Consider the following 17702-nt stretch of genomic DNA (forward strand, 5'->3'; position numbering starts at 1 on the left):
TTGTTTTTTTTCTGTTACATTACAACATTTAAAAAGATAACGTCTTTGTTCATTAATATTTCAACTTCGTGCCTCTAAGATGTCATTTTTCCTTATAATATTATGACGTTATTCTTGTAAAATTGATTTATTTATACTTTCTCATTAGAATATGACTTTTTTTCTCTGCATATTGTGACTTAACATAAAATTACTGCTGATTTTTGTTGACTTTGCTGTTTCTTCTTATAAAGTGTGCTGTCATAATCACAACATTAATATTTGGACTTTATTCTCGTAACAACATTATGACATTTTCTTCAACCTCATTTTCCAATCTTCTGTGATGTTTGGTTTTTTTTTCCATCCCCGGGACCTCAATGGGGATAAGCGGCATAGAAAAAATACATGCTTGTTTGTTTTTTTTTCATAATTATACGACATTTAAAAGATAACGTATTTTTTCTTTCACTTCTCAACTTTATGCCGCTAAGATTATGTCATTTGCAACTTTTTTCTTGTCGTGTTTTGACTTTTTTGTGTAAAATTCTCGCTGAATTTTCAGTTTTTGCAGTTGTTGTTTTTTTAATTCTCCAAACGTTCAACTGTCTTCGTCAATGATTTTTGGAAATTTTCTTCTCGTAAAATTCTGACTTTATTGCCATCATGTTTTGACTTTATTTTCATAATATAACTTTTTCTGCAGCCTAATTTTCCAACCTGATTTGGTGTTTTTTTTTTCATAATATTACAACATTTAAAAAATAAAGTCTTTTTTCAACTTTATGCTACTAAGTTGATGTCATTTTCCTCGTAATATTGTCACGTCCCATCCATCCATCCATCTTCTATGCTTATCCTCACTAGGGTCGCAGGTATGCTGGAGCCTATCCCAGCTGACTTCGGCTGAGAGGACTGGTGGCCAGCCAATGGCAGGGCACATATAGACAAACAACCATTCACACTCACATTCATATCTTTTATCTCTCAGTGTTTTGACTTTATTCGTGTAAAATTACTGTTGATTTTTCCATTTTTGCTGTTTTTTTTTTTTCGTTGAATGATATTTTTAGAATGCACCGCGGGCTGCAAATGGCCCCCGGGTTACCCTTGGACACCCCTGCTATATGTTTTCTGCAGTGGAAAGACAGAAGTCCTGATTGGATCTCCTCCACATCCATCATCTCATCCATCATCAAATTTGGTGATGAAAATGATTGATTAAGGATTTTTTTTTTCAGGAAGATTTGTGACCCCGGCCTGACGTCCTTCGAGCCCGAGGGTCTGGGGAACCTGGTGGAGGGGATGGACTTCCACCGCTTCTACTTCGACAACCGTAAGACTCAAACACAACACGGCACCTTGCCCCGCCCCCTTGACTCCAAGGCCCCACCCTCTCTTCCTTCGTCAGTCCTGGCCAAGAACAGCAAGCCCATCCACACCACCATCCTCAACCCGCACGTGCACATGATCGGCGAGGACGCCGCCTGCATCGCGTACATCCGCCTCACGCAGTTCGTGGACGCACACGGTCGACCCCGCTCCAGCCAATCGGAGGAGACCAGGGTGTGGCATCGCCGCGACAGTCGCTGGCAGAACGTCCACTTCCACTGCTCTGGGGCGCCCGCCGCCCCCCTGCAGGCCTGAGGTACCCCCTGCCCCCTTTTACCCATGACAGCTCTCTGGTGGCACAAAGATGCCCCCTTGTGGCTCCATCGAGTTATGAAATACATAAAAACACACACAGCATATTTGTCAAGTACACTAGGTCTCCAACTTAGGAACACCCGGCTTGCGAACATTCACGGATACGAACACAAGCCGACTGGTCTATATTTTATTTTATTTTGCCTTGTAGTCGCTCAATCAGTATTTATACTGCTACTGTACATGCTTGACCAGTAGAGGGCACTGTGACACTGCTAATGGGGCCAACATGGGGAGAGAAAGCTACATTGTAGTTGTATGATACAACCCGGACAGAGTGTGTGATTAAAGTTTATGAAGAGTTAATAGGCCTGCTTAATTCTACACCACCCACAGAACACTACCTCTTTTAGAAGAGTCTAACCACCACCACCATTTGTCCTTTTTTTCAATAACTCCTCCTCCTCCACCACAACGACGTATGCTGGACCACTCCTCTTCAAAGGTAAATAACATTTATCATTACGTATTATTATATCACTTTTATTATTGTTTTTTTCATGAATGATCCTGGTTTAATATTACTACTGCATCCAAACTCATATTTACATACATACACATATACTGTATATGTATACACTAATTGGTCAATTTTTTACCAATTTTTTCTCCGACTTAAGAACAAATCGACTTGCGAACGGTCGTCTGGAACCAATTGTGTTCGTAAGTTGGGACCTAGTGTACTACTTAGTTAGTAACTTGTATTTGTACTCACAGCGCCACCTGTAGGCGTGTTTGATGGCAGCCTAAGGGTGTGTGTGTGTGTGTGTGTGTGTGTGTGTGTGTGCTGTCAGGGCAGTGCCACCGACATCAAGCGGTCCGTCCCAGAGGTGGAGCCAGCGTGGAGAGAGCAGCACAGCTGGGTGGGTGGAAGGTGTGTGGGGGGCTAGTCCCGTCCCCGGCGTCCCCCCCACACACAAACACCCACCTGACTCCTTCTGTCCCTTCCTATGTCGGGAGCACAGCCTGAACTTTAACATCTCTCCGCTTCCCGCCCTGATTGCCCATGGAACCCCGCACCCCCCCCGCAAAGGAGCGTCCACTTGTTGATTGCAGCGTGTCGTGGTGCTCTCCCCCTTCTTCTTCTTCTTCGTCTTCTTCTTCTACTTCCTGTGACCAGCATGGCCCCTGTTCCTGCATGGCCGCCCATGTGACGTCATCGTGTCGTTGCCCCTCCCCCTCGCAGCGCTACCACGCAGCACTCTGCAGTTGTGTGCCGTCGTCGTGCCGATGGTTGACGCGTCAGCCGTGCTGCAGCGATGCCGTTCCCATGCATGAAGTCACGTCAGGTGCGTGTCTCCCGTCGTCGTCTTCTCTCTTCGGACCAAACTGCTGTGCTTTGCCTGCGCCTCTTTGCTTTTTCTTTGGACTTTGTCGGCTATTTAGAAGAACTGCTGAGGAAACCAACCAGACTCCTTTGGTTTTGAGACCCTGACTCCTTCCCGCGTCAAGACAATTCCAACAAACACTAAAAATTTCATCTTTACTTCATCATGTCTATCCAACAATACCGACGATGTGTCTCAATTGGTGCACTTGCATTCTTACACTAAGTCTTTTCACTGCATACTGTAAGTGGACACTTGTGTACTCACCCTCTGTCGTTTAAGTGCATAAGTGCACACTTGTGTACTTACACTTAGTCTTTTAAGTGCATAAGTGCACACTTAATTGAATACGTGCAATATGCACACTTGTGTATTTAACACCTAATATTTTAAGTGCATAAGTGGACACTTGTGTACTTACACTGAGTCTTTTAGTGCACACTTGCATACTTATGCTTCGTCTTTTGAGTTCATAAGTTCACACTTGCATATGTACACTACACAGTTTTTTCAGTGCACAAGTGCACATTTTTGTACTTACACTCAGTATTTTGATAGTGATAGTGCATAGGTGCACAATTGTGTACTTATACGTAATCTATTTGTGCACAAGTGCACACTTGAATACTTACACTTAGTATTTTGCATGCATAAGTGCACATTTTTTTTACTCAAACTTACTTTTTTGAGTGCACCAGTGCACAATTGTGTACTTACACTTAGCATTTTAAGTGCATAAGTAGATGCTTGTGTACTTACACCTAGTCTTTTGTTGAGTGCATACTGTAAATGTATTGACACCGAGAAGGACATAAAAATGCAGTACACTGTCTGTACCGGCATGCTGGTGAGTGTGCGGTGGTGGATACTCACCGCCCGAGGAGCGGCCGCATTGGCTTCATAACAGAAGGGGGGGGCTACCAAAGCAAAAGCGACGGCATCATCTCCGCCTCATTTGAAGCAGGTGGTACATGCAAACCAGAAAAAGCAATCCTGTTCAATGATACCTATGTCATCATGCTTAATGATACCTACTATGATATGTATGTACAGTGGAGATGAGTGGGCAGATACTTGATGGGACGATCCAAACGTTGGAGATAATGCTCCGTGGAGTGGTTGCAATTCATCATTAAAAAAGAGAGAAGAAGAAGAAGAAGGTAAATATTTCCGTATGGTTATTTCCAGTAAGCGTAGGATGACAGTATAGGATTTGGGACAGCACTACACTGACAACGTTCACACACTCAGGAACTAAGTGCACGGTGCACGCAGTGTACTTGCTGAAGTGTACTGATGCAAGTGTTCCATTTGAGACACAACCTTTGTGTTACTTTTTACTGTTTCCTTTTGGATGCAGAGTTGTCTAATCTGTTTGATTTATTTGGCTTTTTGTGCGATATTTGAAAGACTAAGTGTGACTATTTGTAATGTTTTCATGTATTATTTTTGTTGTTTTTGTACTATTTTGTCCTGAATGAAAGAAACGCTGGAGGTTTAAGTGATGATGTTCCATCTTCCACTCGTCCAGCAGCAAACTACTTGTTATTTGCTGGATTATAATCCTTATTACGACGTATATCATGACTATGTGTAAACTAAACATGTCAGACGTCATCTATCATTTTACTGAGTGTTGTAAAAAGCACTTCAATGTTTGCATTTATCTGGCAGTCTTGATGAAGAGCTTGTTAGTCTTTTCTTACTGATGATGATGTGCATCTTATTAACATGAATAATAATAACCATCATATTCGAAACATAATAAAAGCAGCACGCAGACAGCAGCTCTCGTCTGTCCCCTGATGTCATGGCACGGGGTGAAAGGTCAACACCAGTCCGCCGGTGAGACATGGAGTCTGTCCTGACTACGCTGGGAGGAACGGCGTTAAAAAATTAAGGTGACTAAAAGCGTCGTCGACTAAAGACTAAAAGAACAAGTTACTAAAAAAAAAACAAAAAAAACGTTGCAGTTGCTTTTTTGTATTATTTGATTTTTTTTTTTTAATATTTGTATCATTTTATTTTTTCTAATTATATATTTTCCAATATATTATTGTATTACATTATTATTTTATCCATCCATTTTGGAGCATGCTGGAGCCTATCCCGGCTGACTTCAGGCGACAGGACTGGTGGCCAGCCAATGGCAGGGCACATACAGACAAACAACCATTCACACTCACATTCATGCCTATTTTTGGAATGTGGGAGGAAACCGGAGTACCGGGAGAAACCCCACGCACGAGAACATGCAAACTCCACAGAGAAGTCACTCTCAGGTAACAATGCCCCCTAGCGTTTTGCTAGTGAGTTGCAAGTCAGGCTCATCCTTGCGCTCTCATCTGCCCAAACAAAACATCCCAATTATTTCACATATTTGAAGCTTTTTCAAACAAATAACCCACCATTACTTTCCTTGGTAACTAATTACAAATATTTTCATTACTCATCCAATTACTTTTGGGGGGGAAAGTAACTCATAACCACGACTAATTACTTTTCTAAAGGACCTAAATGTTGTAAATGTTGATTTAGCAGCAATGTGAAGAAGAACAAACATTAGCATTGTATGAAAGAGTCCATGAAACTTGACTGATTAATCAATCAATCAATTGGCAGTAGAATGCAGTCGTGTCACTTTAAGAAAGACAGGTCTCAACATGAAGCATGGCTAAACATTAGCATGAAAAAAGAATGAAAGTATAACGCCATGTCGTATTTTACGTCACTTTCACTTTCAGCTCACTTTATTCGTTCATCGACACATGAGACCACCAACACTAATCCACTCGTTCATGTTTAACTAAGGCCCATTTGTCCCGTCTAATGATTTCTTTGTGTTTTACTTGAAAACTTTTCTCAAGCTAAAAGTGCCAGCGTTCGCTAGTGACGTCACGACGCCAGTGACGTAACTCGGCCCCGTGGAGCGCGCGCGCATACACACACACATACACACACACACTAACCAGGAGCTGCAGGATCCACACGCACTCACACAGGTAATTCAAGAAAAAGTTAATTTGTGAAGACTTTAGTATTCATGTTATTTTAGCTAGCGGCTAACGATTGTTTGATCAGACTGCTGACTAATCAAGTTTGTTTCCATGTTGTTGTGTCGCTGAATGAACGTTGGCTGTTTGGCTGCTGGCCGCCTTGAAACATTTTTTAAAAGTACACCATTTAACTATCTTGTATATTTATCTTCCTCCTTCACGCGCACGGTGACGCCCGGTGACGTCACGTGACGCGTTGGCGCTAGTTAGCCTTGTTTCAAGGCGCGCTCGCTTCGCCCCTCGTGGCCGCGGCTGGAATTGCACGCACGCCAGCCTTAACCTTGGTAGTGACGTCACATCTGATGGCGCAATCGTGTTGTGGGCGGAGTCAGAGAAAAAGCGTCACAAGTAAGCAAAGGAGAGCAATTGCTAAATGAATGTTTGCATCAATGCGGAAGTGCGACATTACCAACTACACCGCCGAGTTCTCGTTGTCATGGAAACGCGTGGATAATGTAAACCTAAGCTGAACTAACATTAGCGTTAAAACTGGCTTTTCTTATTTGTGTTGTGTCACCTCCTCTTGTTTGCTTTGCATCACAAATGCTCGCAATGTGACTGATGCCATGTGATTGCATGCGGAGCATCAGGAGGACCGCCCCGCCCCAAAGAGGGTCCATTCCTCAGCGACGCCGTGACGCCATGCAGCGAATAATGAGCGCGGCGGCCGCCAGGCTACGACCTCTGACCACCGCGCCGTCTGCCAGGACGCTCTCCGGGTCCAGAAGCCGGCCCGTCCGACCGGACCGCAGGACGCTTTACCTTGCGGGCCGCCAAAAGTCATCGGTGGCCGCGGAACCGTCTCTCAGTAGTGGCAGCAGCAGCGACTACGTGGAGGAGATGTACCGGACCTGGCTGGACGACCCCAGCAGCGTTCACAAGGTACCGCAACATGACGCCACTGAATATGAACGCTCATTAATGAAATTAGATCCTGTCATACAATTACAATTAAGAACCAGTCAGGAAGGACACATGAAAGCTTGCAAAATAAAAGCCTGCGGGAATATTTGTTATATTATTCTGGCAGCGAGGACAACAAGTTTGGTAAGTTTTGGTTGGGCTGACGCATGCAGTTGGGCCGCATGCCGCTCATGTCTGCCATTGGTGATAAGACTCCGCCTTCATTCCACTTCCACTTAACTCCACTTGTGAAGGAACTCTTAGCAGCCAATAGAACGTGTGCAGACGCACAGGCCATGCTGTTCCCCTCCTGTCCTGTGGATGGCAGTGAAGTGCCTCATTCTAAATATAATAAATTCATCACAAGTTAATGAAGATGAACCTTCCTCTTCCTGCAGTCCTGGGATGTTTTTTTCCGTAATGCCAAAGCCAGCGCCGCGCCTGGCTCCGCCTATGGCAGCCCGCCACCTCTGCAGAGGTCACTTCCAGGCCGGGCCACCGTGGCGGCGCCACTGAGCCTCACTGACCCGGATTTGGAGAAGCTGGTGGGCGATCACCTAGAGGTCCATACGCTCATTCGAGCGTACCAGGTGTGTCCGTCCCCCTTTTGCACGACCTTCCACCTGTCTGTCCCCATGATCGTGCTTGTAGACAGGAAGTCAGGATGTCTTGTGTGCTGCAGGTGCGAGGACATCACATCGCCAAGTTGGACCCTCTGGACATCAGCTGTGTGGACCTGGACGACGCCCCCTGTAGCATCGGCTCACACAATCTTGGTGAGGCTTCTTTTATTATGTTTTCTTTTGTTCTTTTCAATCAAATTGAACTCATTTCATTTAATGTAGTTATTTTATGACATTTTATTTTATTTCAATAAAATGTAAATAAAACAAATAGTTTATTTTAATTACATAAAACTGAAAAATGTTATTCTGAACAAAGTGTAACGATTTTATTTGATTTCAATTTATTTTATGTAATTTTATCAAAATACAAGTTTAATAAAATGTAAATATTTTATCTAAATAAAAAAATAAAAATTAAAAAGTAAATTTCAATAATTTCATTTCATTCATATATTTTATGTTAATAAAATGTAAATAATTTGTTTTTTTAAATGCAATTTAAATAAAATTAAAAATTTGTTTTATTTTATGACATTTTGTCTGAAATAAAACTGAAATATTGTATTTGATTTCAATTTTTTAATGACACTTTATCAAAAGGAAATTTAAATAAAACTAAATTAAAATTTAAAACTTACAAAATACATTTCAACAAATTGATTTAATTTATTTATTTACTGTTAATACAATTTAAATAATTAGTTGTATTTTTTAAATGCAATTTAATTACAATTTAAATAGCTATTTTATTGAAATTTATTTTATGATATTTTTACATTTAAATTAAATAAAACATAAATATTTTGGTTGATTTAAATTATTTTATGACATTTTATTTAAATAAAATGGAAATATTTTATTTAAATACATTTAAAAATAAAAGTTACTAAATACATTTTAATAATTTGGTTTTATTAATTTATTTGATGTTCGTAAAATGTAAGTCATTTGTTTTCTTTTAATGTATAAATGCAATTTACATCATTATTTTATTTAAATTTAGTTTATAGAACGTAAATATTTTATTTTAATAAAATGTTAAGTTAAAAAATAAAATTTTAAAAATACATTTACATTGATTTTAATTATTTTATTTTAATGAAATGTATTATTATTATTATTATTGTATATTATTAATTAAGTGTATTTTATTTTATTTCAATTTTGATTGAATAGAACTTAAATTATGTGTTTTATTTAAATACAATTTAAATAAAATAAAAATAATTATTAGATTTTATTTTTGTCCACATTTTGTGTCCTTCTGTGCCTCCTCCACCTGCTTCCACCTTTGCTCCACTGCTAGCCTGCGAAATGTTAGCCTACTAATGAGGTGCATGCTAATCAGCTGTTAGCTTGCCAATGAATGGTTCATCTGTTGCTCAGCTGTTACAAATCCAAGTTTGTTGTTAGCTTGTTGTTAGCATTATATGACAGTGTGTGTTTGCTGTGGTGGACACAATGTTGGTGGAGGCCAAGGGTGGGGGCTTTTCTAACTGATGATTATAACGAGCGCTAATGGAATGTGTCTATTGTGTCATTGTTCACGTTTTGTCCCTGGGAGAGGTAACAATGGACTTGGCAGACAGGACCAGCAGGCAGTTTTATGTGACATCATCCCGTACTGACACTCACGTAAACAACGTACACGGGTTGTGTAAATGTAAACAACGTATGCAGGTTGTATAAACGTAAGCAGCGTACGTAAGTATGCAGGTTGTATAAACGTAAGCAGCGTACAGTACGTAAGTGTGCAGGTTGTATAAACGTAAACAACGTACATAAGTATGCAGGTTGTATAAACGTAAACAACGTACGTAAGTATGCAGGTTGTATAAACGTAAACAACGTACGTAAGTATGCAGGTTGTATAAACGTAAACAATGGTTGTATACAGGCTGGTGTTGTCATTCTCCATGAATAACCTTTCTTTCCTGCAAAGTGTGTGTGGGTGTGTGTGGGAGGGGTTGTGTTGATTATCATTATCAGGGTCATAGGTCGTGTCTTCTTGGACTTAGCGGGCCTTATCAGCGCCTCCTTGTTGTAATGTGATTAGATTATGATGACTGGGAGTGTAAAGTCTAACCGTGTTTTATGCTTGTGGTAAACATGTTGTTTTGTTCTTGTAAAGAACAGAATCTGCTAATGACACCCCCCTCCCCCCAATGAAAGGTTCTTATGGTCTGCATGAGTCCGACTTGGACAAGGTGTTCCGTCTTCCAAAGACCACGTTCATCGGCGGCAGTGAGGACTCGCTGACGCTGAGGGAGATCATACGCCGCCTGGAGGTGACTTCATCATCAGCATCATCAGCATCAGGTGACACTCTGCTTGACCTACATGCCCCCTCCCCCCATGCAGGCGGCGTACTGCCAGCACATCGGCGTGGAGTTCATGTTCATCAACGACGTTCATCAGTGCCAGTGGATCCGACGCAAGTTTGAGAGCCCGGGAATCCTGCGCTTCAGCGCAGAGGAGAAGCGGACTCTGCTGGCCAGGATGGTCCAGTCCACCAGGTGTGTGTGTTGGGGGTTGGGTGGGGATGGCATCGCATCATGCTGTAGCTTCTGCGGCTCCTGGCAGGTTTGAGGAGTTCCTGCAGAGGAAGTGGTCTTCAGAGAAACGCTTTGGCCTGGAAGGATGCGAGTCCCTCATCCCGGCCCTCAAGACCATCATAGACCAGTCCAGCAGCAGTGGCGTGGAGAGCGTCATCATGGGGATGCCGCACAGGTACGAGAGGAGACGTCAGAACGTGCTGGAACGGGTTTTCATGCGTGTCTTTGTGTCCAGAGGGAGGCTCAATGTGCTGGCCAACGTGGTCCGCAAAGAACTGGACCAGATCTTCTGCCAGTTTGATCCCAAGCTGGAGGCAGCTGACGAGGTCCTGAGCTTGTCCTCATTGTCCTCATTTTGTCCCCATCATGTCCTCATGAAGGTTTCCACAAACTCCCGCTGCCGTGTGCCCCCAGGGTTCTGGTGACGTCAAGTACCACCTAGGAATGTTCCACAAGAGGATGAACCGCCTGAGCGACAAGAACGTCACGCTGTCACTCATGGCTAACCCCTCCCACCTGGAGGCCGTGGACCCCGTGGTGCAGGGGAAGACCAAAGCTGAGCAGTTCTACAGCGGCGACTCTGAGGGCAAGAAGGTAAGCGCCGTCACGTGCAGGAGCGCCATCGTTTGGTCAGGACGTGTTGGGGATGTTTTGTTTTTCTAGGTCATGTCCATCCTCATCCATGGCGACGCCGCCTTTGCCGGACAGGGCGTCGTCTACGAGACCTTCCACCTCTCGGACCTCCCGTCCTACACCACGCACGGCACAGTGCACGTGGTGGTCAACAACCAGGTGTGTGTGTGTGTGTGTCATCCTGCAGGGGGGCGCTAAACACACTCAACTATTCAATTACTTGTTTTGTCTTGTGGGAAAAAAATGTTATAGCCAAAATATACAGTTAATATTACAATATTATACAGTTAAAAAACGACCTGTATACACTGTGTGTGTGTGTGTGTGTGTGTGTGTGTGTGTGTGTGTGTGCGTGCGTGTGTGTGTGTGTGTATATATATATATATACATATATATATATAATGTAATTTAATTACAGCATATGTAATATATATACATACTGTATTTTCTTCATATATATATATATATATATATATATATATATATATATATATATATATATATATATATACACACTAGTATGAATACAGTACATACATTTATTAAAATAAATCAATTAAAAAGAAGAAAATACAGTACGTATATATATTACATATGCTGTAATTATATATATATATATATATATATACTGCTCAAAAAAATGAGAGGAACACTTGGAAAACACATCAGATCTAAACTGGGGGAAAAATGATGTTGAATATGTTTCCTGATAATAAGTGGGTGATGTATTAGTAACAAAATGATGCCACATCATTTGATAGAAATGAAAATGATCACCCTATAGAGGGGGGAAATCAAAGACACCCCAAAAATGAAAGTGAAAAAATGATGCAGCACACTGGTCCATTTAGCTAAAATGTCATTGTAGCAACTCAAAATGATTCTCAGTAGTTTGTGTGGCCCCCACGTGCTTGTACGCATGCCTGACAACGTGGGGGCATGCTCCTAATGAGACTACGGATGGTGTCCTGGGGGATCTCCTCCCAGATCTGGACCAGGGCATCACTGCGGTACCTGGACGCATGGAGGAGATTCCAGGAGACAGGTAGTTACTCCAGGAGAGCTGGACAGGGCCGTAGAAGGTCCTTCAACCCTCAGCAGGATCGGTATCTGCTCCTTTGTGCAAGGAGGAACAGGATGAGCACTGCCAGAGCCCTACAAAATGACCTCCAGCAGGCCACTGGTGTGAATGTTTCTGACCAAACAATCAGAAACAGGCTCCATGAGGGTGGCCTGAGGGCCCGACGTCCTGTAGTGGGCCCTGTGCTCACTGCCCAGCACCGTAGAGCTCCATTGGCATTTGCCATAGACCACCAGAATTGGCAACTACACCACTGGTGCCCTGTGCTCTTCCCTGATGAGAGCAAGTTCAACCTGAGCACATGCGACAGACGTGAAAGGGTCTGGAGATGCCGTGGAGAACGTTATGCTGCCTGCAACATCATTCAGCATGACCGCTTTGGTGGTGGGTCAGTGATGGTCTGGGGAGGCATATCCCTGGAAGGACGCACTGACCTCTACAGGTTAGATAACGGCACCCTGACCGCTATTAGGTATCGGGATGAAATCCTTGGACCCATTGTCAGAACCTACGCTGGTGCAGTGGGACCTGGGTTCCTCCTGGTCCACGAAGGAACTGATACCATTGACTGGCCCCCACGTTCACCTGACCTAAACCCAATAGAACACTTCTGGGACATTATGTTTAGGTCCATCCGGTGCCGCCAGGTTGCTCCTCAGACTGTCCAGGAGCTCATGGATGCCCTGGTCCAGATCTGGGAGGAGATCCCCCAGGACACCATCCGTAGTCTCATTAGGAGCATGCCCCCACGTTGTCAGGCATGCGTACAAGCACGTGGGGGCCACACAAACTACTGAGAATCATTTTGAGTTGCTACAATGACATTTTAGCTAAATGGACCAGTGTGCTGCATCATTTTTTCACTTTCATTTTTGGGGTGTCTTTGATTTCCCCCCTCTATAGGGTGATCATTTTCATTTCTATCAAATGATGTGGCATCATTTTGTTACTAATACATCACCCACTTATTATCAGGAAACATATTCAACATCATTTTTCCCCCCAGTTTAGATCTGATGTGTTTTCCAAGTGTTCCTCTCATTTTTTTGAGCAGTATATATATGTTCTTTACATATTTTTAAAGTATAAGTTGTTACAATATAACATGAAGACACATTTTCTTTTTAATTTATTTATTTTGATGTATTTTGTATTTTTGAAATCATAATGTAAATATGTATTTTTTTGTTTTTAATTGGTTAATTTTTTAAATTTTATACTATTAGATATATTTTATTATTAATTAATATTTACATTATTTAATTATATCATAATATAATTTATTATATGTTTGGAGGCGGCCGTGTTGCACTGTAGTGACCTCATTGTTAGCACAGAGAGATGATGATGATGATGATGATGATGTTGTGGCACAGATTGGCTTCACCACGGACCCCAGGATGGCTCGCTCGTCCGCGTATCCCACCGATGTGGCTCGTGTCGTCAACGCTCCCATCTTCCACGTCAACGCCGATGACCCCGAGGCGGTGACGTACGTGTGCAAGGTGGCGTCCGAATGGAGGAACACCTTCCACAAAGACGTGGTGGTGGACCTGGTGGGTGACCTCCAACTGCTTCCTCTCTGGGAAGGGAATTTCAAAGTAAAGCTTGTTCCTTCAGGTGTGCTTCAGGCGGAACGGCCACAACGAGATGGACGAGCCCATGTTCACGCAGCCGCTCATGTACAAGCGCATCAAGAAGCAGAAAGGCGTCTTGCTGAAGTATGCGGAGAAGCTCATGGGCGAGGCCGTGGTCACCATGCAGGAGTACCAGGTACACGCGTGGTGTCCTCTTTGAGGACGTGATTATTCACAGATGACGTCATCAACGCGTACACGCATCCACGTCCTGTCTTGCCCCGTTCAGGAGGAAGTGGCCAAATACGACAAGATCTGCGAGGACGCCTACGCTCGTTCCAAAGACGAGAAGATCCTGCACATCAAACACTGGCTGGACTCTCCCTGGCCTGGTGAGACACGCCTACAGACACGCCTCCAGGTGGCGCTGCAACGCTATTGTTGTCCGTTTACGTATTTCATGGGGAAGGCCCACAAAAAGGGATTCTCATATTTTGTAGGGTTCCAGTTGTGGTGTTTGGACATTGTTGATGGGATGGTTTGATGTCTGGGTAGGTTTCTTCACAGCAGACGGGCGTCCTAAAATGATGAGCTGTCCATCCACGGGCCTGAGTGAAGAGCAGCTGGCCCATATTGGAATGGTGGCGGCCTCCGTCCCCGTGGAAGACTTCACCGTCCACACGGGTGCGTCCTCCTTGCTGTCACGTGGCTCACGTGTCCTCTTTAACCTTGGAGTCTTGTCATGTTTCAGGGCTGAGTCGCGTCCTGAAGGCGCGAGCGGACATGTTGAGGAAGCGAGCGTGCGACTGGGCGCTGGGTGAATACATGGCGTTGGGCTCTCTGCTCCAACAAGGCGTCCACGTCCGTCTCAGTGGCCAGGACGTGGAGCGAGGCACCTTCAGGTAGACGCAGCACAAACTACAAGCTGTCCCGCGGTCACCCTCTCACTCGTACCGTCCGCAGCCATCGACATCATGTCCTCCACGACCAAAATGTGGACAAGAAGACGTGCGTCCCCATGAACCACATCTCCCCCGACCAAGCCACCTACACCGTCTGCAACAGCTCGCTGTCTGAGTACGGCGTCCTGGGTGAGGAGGACACTCAAGCTGCGTCTATTTCCAAAGGACCAATCAAAATAATTCCATCGCTTTCTCCAACTTCTGTGCTTTCCAGTGACGAGACTGGTCATTATGGTCGTCATAGGAACGTCTTACTGTGTTTCTTACCGTCACTACAGTAATCATAGGGACCTCTTACGGTTTCTTATCATCATTATGGTAATCATAGGGACCTCTTACGTTTTCTTACCATCATTATGGTCATCATAGGGACTTCTTACTGTTTCTTACTGTCATTACCGTAATCGTAGGGACTTCTTACAGTTTCTTACCATCATTATAGTAATCATAGGGACATCTTACTGTTTCTTACCATCATTATGGTAATCATAAGGACTTCTTACGGTTTTCTTACTGTCATTACCGTAATCATAGGGACTTCTTACAGCTTCTTACCCTCATTATGGTAATCATAGGAACTTATGTTTCTTCCTGTCATTATGGTAATCACAGTGACTTCTTACTGTTTCTTACCGTCACTACGGTAATCATAGAGACTTCTTACTGTGTTTCTTGCCCTCACTACAGTAATCATAAGGACTTCTTATTGTGTTTCTTACCGTCATTACAGTAATCACAGGGACTTCTTACTTTTTATTGTGCTTCTTACCAACATTATGGTAATCATAGGAACTTCTTACTGTGTTGATTATTGTCATGGTAATCATACGGACTTTGTATTGGTTCTTACCATCATTATGGTAATCACAGGGACTTCTTACCGTCATTATGGTAATCATAGGGACTTCTTACCATCATTATGGTAATCATACGGACTTGTTACTGTTTTTTATTGACATGGTAATCGTAGGGACTTCTTACTGTTTCTTACCGTCATTATGGTAAATATAGGGACTTCTTATTGTGTTTCTTACCATCATTACAGTAATCATAGGGACTTCTTACATCTTGCTGTGTTTCAAGTGGCCAGTGATGATTCATAACAATGTCTTGCAGGCTTTGAGTTAGGGTTCGCCATGGCCAGTCCCAACGCTCTGGTTCTGTGGGAGGCCCAGTTTGGAGACTTCCATAACACAGCTCAGTGCATCATCGACCAGTTCATCAGCTCGGGTCAGGCCAAGTGGTTCAGACAGAATGGCATCGTGTTGCTGCTACCGCACGGCATGGAGGGGATGGTACCTTTTTATTTGCTCTCCTGTTTAGTGTGTTTGACCGCAAAATCAAACATCAATTACATACAGTAAATACATCAAGCATGATGTCATCACAATGTTGCAATCTATTTGTCCACCAGCAGGGGGAGCCATATCACCGCTAGAAGTCGAAAAGGCGCTAAAGTAGAGCTGCTGTGTCTTGATTGATTTCTTATGTGAGTCATTGTTGTTTAGGGCCCTGAACACTCGTCCGCCCGCCCAGAAAGATTCCTCCAGATGTGCAATGACGACCAAGACGTGTTCCCGGTGAGTTTGTGTCCGCCATCTTGTCTCGTCCACACTCTCACCTTCATGCTGCCCGTCTGTCAGAACGTGCGTGAGGACTTTGCCATGCGGCAGCTATACCACTGCAACTGGATGGTGGTCAACTGCTCCACCCCCGCAAACTACTTCCACGTTCTCCGCCGCCAGATCCTGCTGCCCTTCAGGAAGCCGGTAAGTGGCTCCACCCACACGCAAACATGTCGCACCTGAATGTCGGTGTGGCTCAGCTCTCCCGTCTCTTGCCACAGCTGATCGTGTTCACTCCAAAGTCGCTGCTGCGCCACCCTGACGCCAGGTCCAGTTTCGACCACATGCTACCAGGTGAGCACAGCTGGAAGGACTTCTTGCGATGCGAGCTCACTCACGCGTGCACGTGCTCCATCCTGCAGGCACACACTTCAGGCGCGTGATCCCGGATGAAGGTCCGCCGGCCGCCCAACCTCCCAACGTGAAGAGACTTATTTTCTGCAGCGGAAAGATCTACTACGATCTGGAACGCGAGCGCAAGAACCGAGCCATGGACACCGCTGTGGCGCTGGTCCGCGTGGAGCAGGTAGTGCCAGGGTGATGGTGGACACGTTTACGCTGACTTCTAAAATGTACGTCTGCTCGCTGCAGCTGTCGCCGTTCCCCTTCGACCTGGTGAAGGCGGAAACGGAGCGCTACGCCAACGCGGACGTGGTTTGGTGTCAGGAAGAGCACAAGAATCAGGGTTACTATGACTACGTCAAGCCCCGCCTCCAGACCACTGTCGGCCACACCCGCCCAGTCTGGTGAGTGAGCACTGCTGTGATTGGCTACACAACAACATACACACACACATAACTCTGTGTGTGTGTATGTGTGAGACAGGTATGCCGGTCGCGGGCCTGCCGCCGCTCCAGCCACAGGAAACAAACACACACACCTGATGGAGCTGCAGCGTCTACTCAACACAGCCTTTGACATGGACGCCTTCGCAGGAAACAACTACTAACGACCTCTAAAGACTCATAAATGACTTGTAGCGACCTCAGGGCAATCAGAGACCAGACTGATGTCCTCCAAGGCAGCACGGCTGTCAACGTGTGAAGAGGAACTTAAGTGGGAGTAAAGAGCGTTACCATGGAAACCTCAGGGAGAACATAAACAAATGTACTTTTTGAATGTCATAACTCAACAAGTACTGTCTGAGCAAAAAGAGTAATCAAGTACAAGTAATTACTAGTACCAGTAACTAGATCAACATGTAGCAGTAACTAGCAGCTAGCTAGCTCAGGTAATATGAAGTACTACTACTAGTTACTGGGTGTAGCTTGTTACACATTTGATCAGGGGAGTTTTTAGGAGTGAAAGGAATGTTTTTAAAAATGTTTTATTGTTGTTTGCCACTTTGACGATGTCATGAAACGGAACATCCACGCCAACAGCATGCCCTCCCGTGACCTCTAGCTAGAATGCTGACTTGGTGTCAGCGGGTTCAAAGGTCAACCAGCGAGAATGTGTGCCGCTCGTCATAAAAAAAACAACAAAAAGACAATGTATGAGTGTAAGATGTGCTTGTTTATTTTCATCACCTAATAAACACCAACCTCACCTTTGACCTCTGGAGGAACGGACATGTCACCCAAAATCAACCATTTGATGTTCGAGAAGGAATGGGCGAGAGAGTGATGTAGTTTGACCTTCAAACACCAGGGAGCAGCATCGAGCCAGAC

The 17702-nt window shown here is 44.1% G+C and overlaps 2 protein-coding genes across 24 annotated transcripts in view; both read left to right on the top strand.

The window, feature by feature from the left end:
- The window catches only part of LOC129169798 (calcium/calmodulin-dependent protein kinase type II subunit beta-like), a 37108-nt gene extending 32310 nt beyond the window's left edge, over window positions 1-4798 (top strand). For 13 of the 18 annotated variants that reach the window (XM_054756566.1, XM_054756574.1, XM_054756576.1 and 10 more), the window contains 3 exons: window positions 1221-1315; window positions 1391-1627; window positions 2132-4798. In XM_054756566.1, the coding sequence (XP_054612541.1) occupies window positions 1221-1315; window positions 1391-1626 (331 nt within the window). In that variant the 3' untranslated portion in view covers window position 1627; window positions 2132-4798. The remainder of the gene's footprint in view (window positions 1-1220; window positions 1316-1390; window positions 1628-2131) is intronic. The other 5 variants (XM_054756570.1, XM_054756569.1, XM_054756568.1 and 2 more) reach the window with 5 other exon arrangements.
- Window positions 4799-4826: 28 nt separating this feature from the next.
- Window positions 4827-17636, top strand: LOC129169793 (2-oxoglutarate dehydrogenase complex component E1-like). 6 transcript variants are annotated; one of them, XM_054756552.1, is made up of 22 exons: window positions 4827-4915; window positions 6661-6952; window positions 7372-7563; window positions 7656-7749; window positions 9772-9887; window positions 9961-10115; window positions 10183-10329; window positions 10390-10480; window positions 10569-10748; window positions 10818-10946; window positions 13245-13424; window positions 13489-13641; window positions 13735-13837; window positions 14001-14129; window positions 14197-14347; window positions 14409-14536; window positions 15524-15702; window positions 15916-16176; window positions 16254-16326; window positions 16395-16558; window positions 16624-16778; window positions 16858-17636. In XM_054756552.1, the coding sequence occupies exons 2-22, from the start codon at window positions 6713-6715 to the stop codon at window positions 16979-16981; spliced, it is 3144 nt and encodes a 1047-aa protein (XP_054612527.1). In that variant the 5' UTR covers window positions 4827-4915; window positions 6661-6712; the 3' UTR covers window positions 16982-17636. The 6 variants fall into 6 exon arrangements, 5 of the variants coding, with proteins under 5 accessions (XP_054612527.1, XP_054612528.1, XP_054612529.1 ...); XM_054756553.1 differs by lacking the exon at window positions 4827-4915 and adding an exon at window positions 5549-6016; XM_054756554.1 differs by lacking the exon at window positions 4827-4915 and adding an exon at window positions 5959-6016 and having other exon boundaries at window positions 6655-6952.
- Window positions 17637-17702: the final 66 nt, after the last annotated feature.

The sequence above is a fragment of the Dunckerocampus dactyliophorus genome, chromosome 17 (genome assembly GCF_027744805.1).
Source record: "Dunckerocampus dactyliophorus isolate RoL2022-P2 chromosome 17, RoL_Ddac_1.1, whole genome shotgun sequence".
NCBI classification, from domain to species: Eukaryota; Metazoa; Chordata; class Actinopteri; order Syngnathiformes; family Syngnathidae; genus Dunckerocampus; species Dunckerocampus dactyliophorus.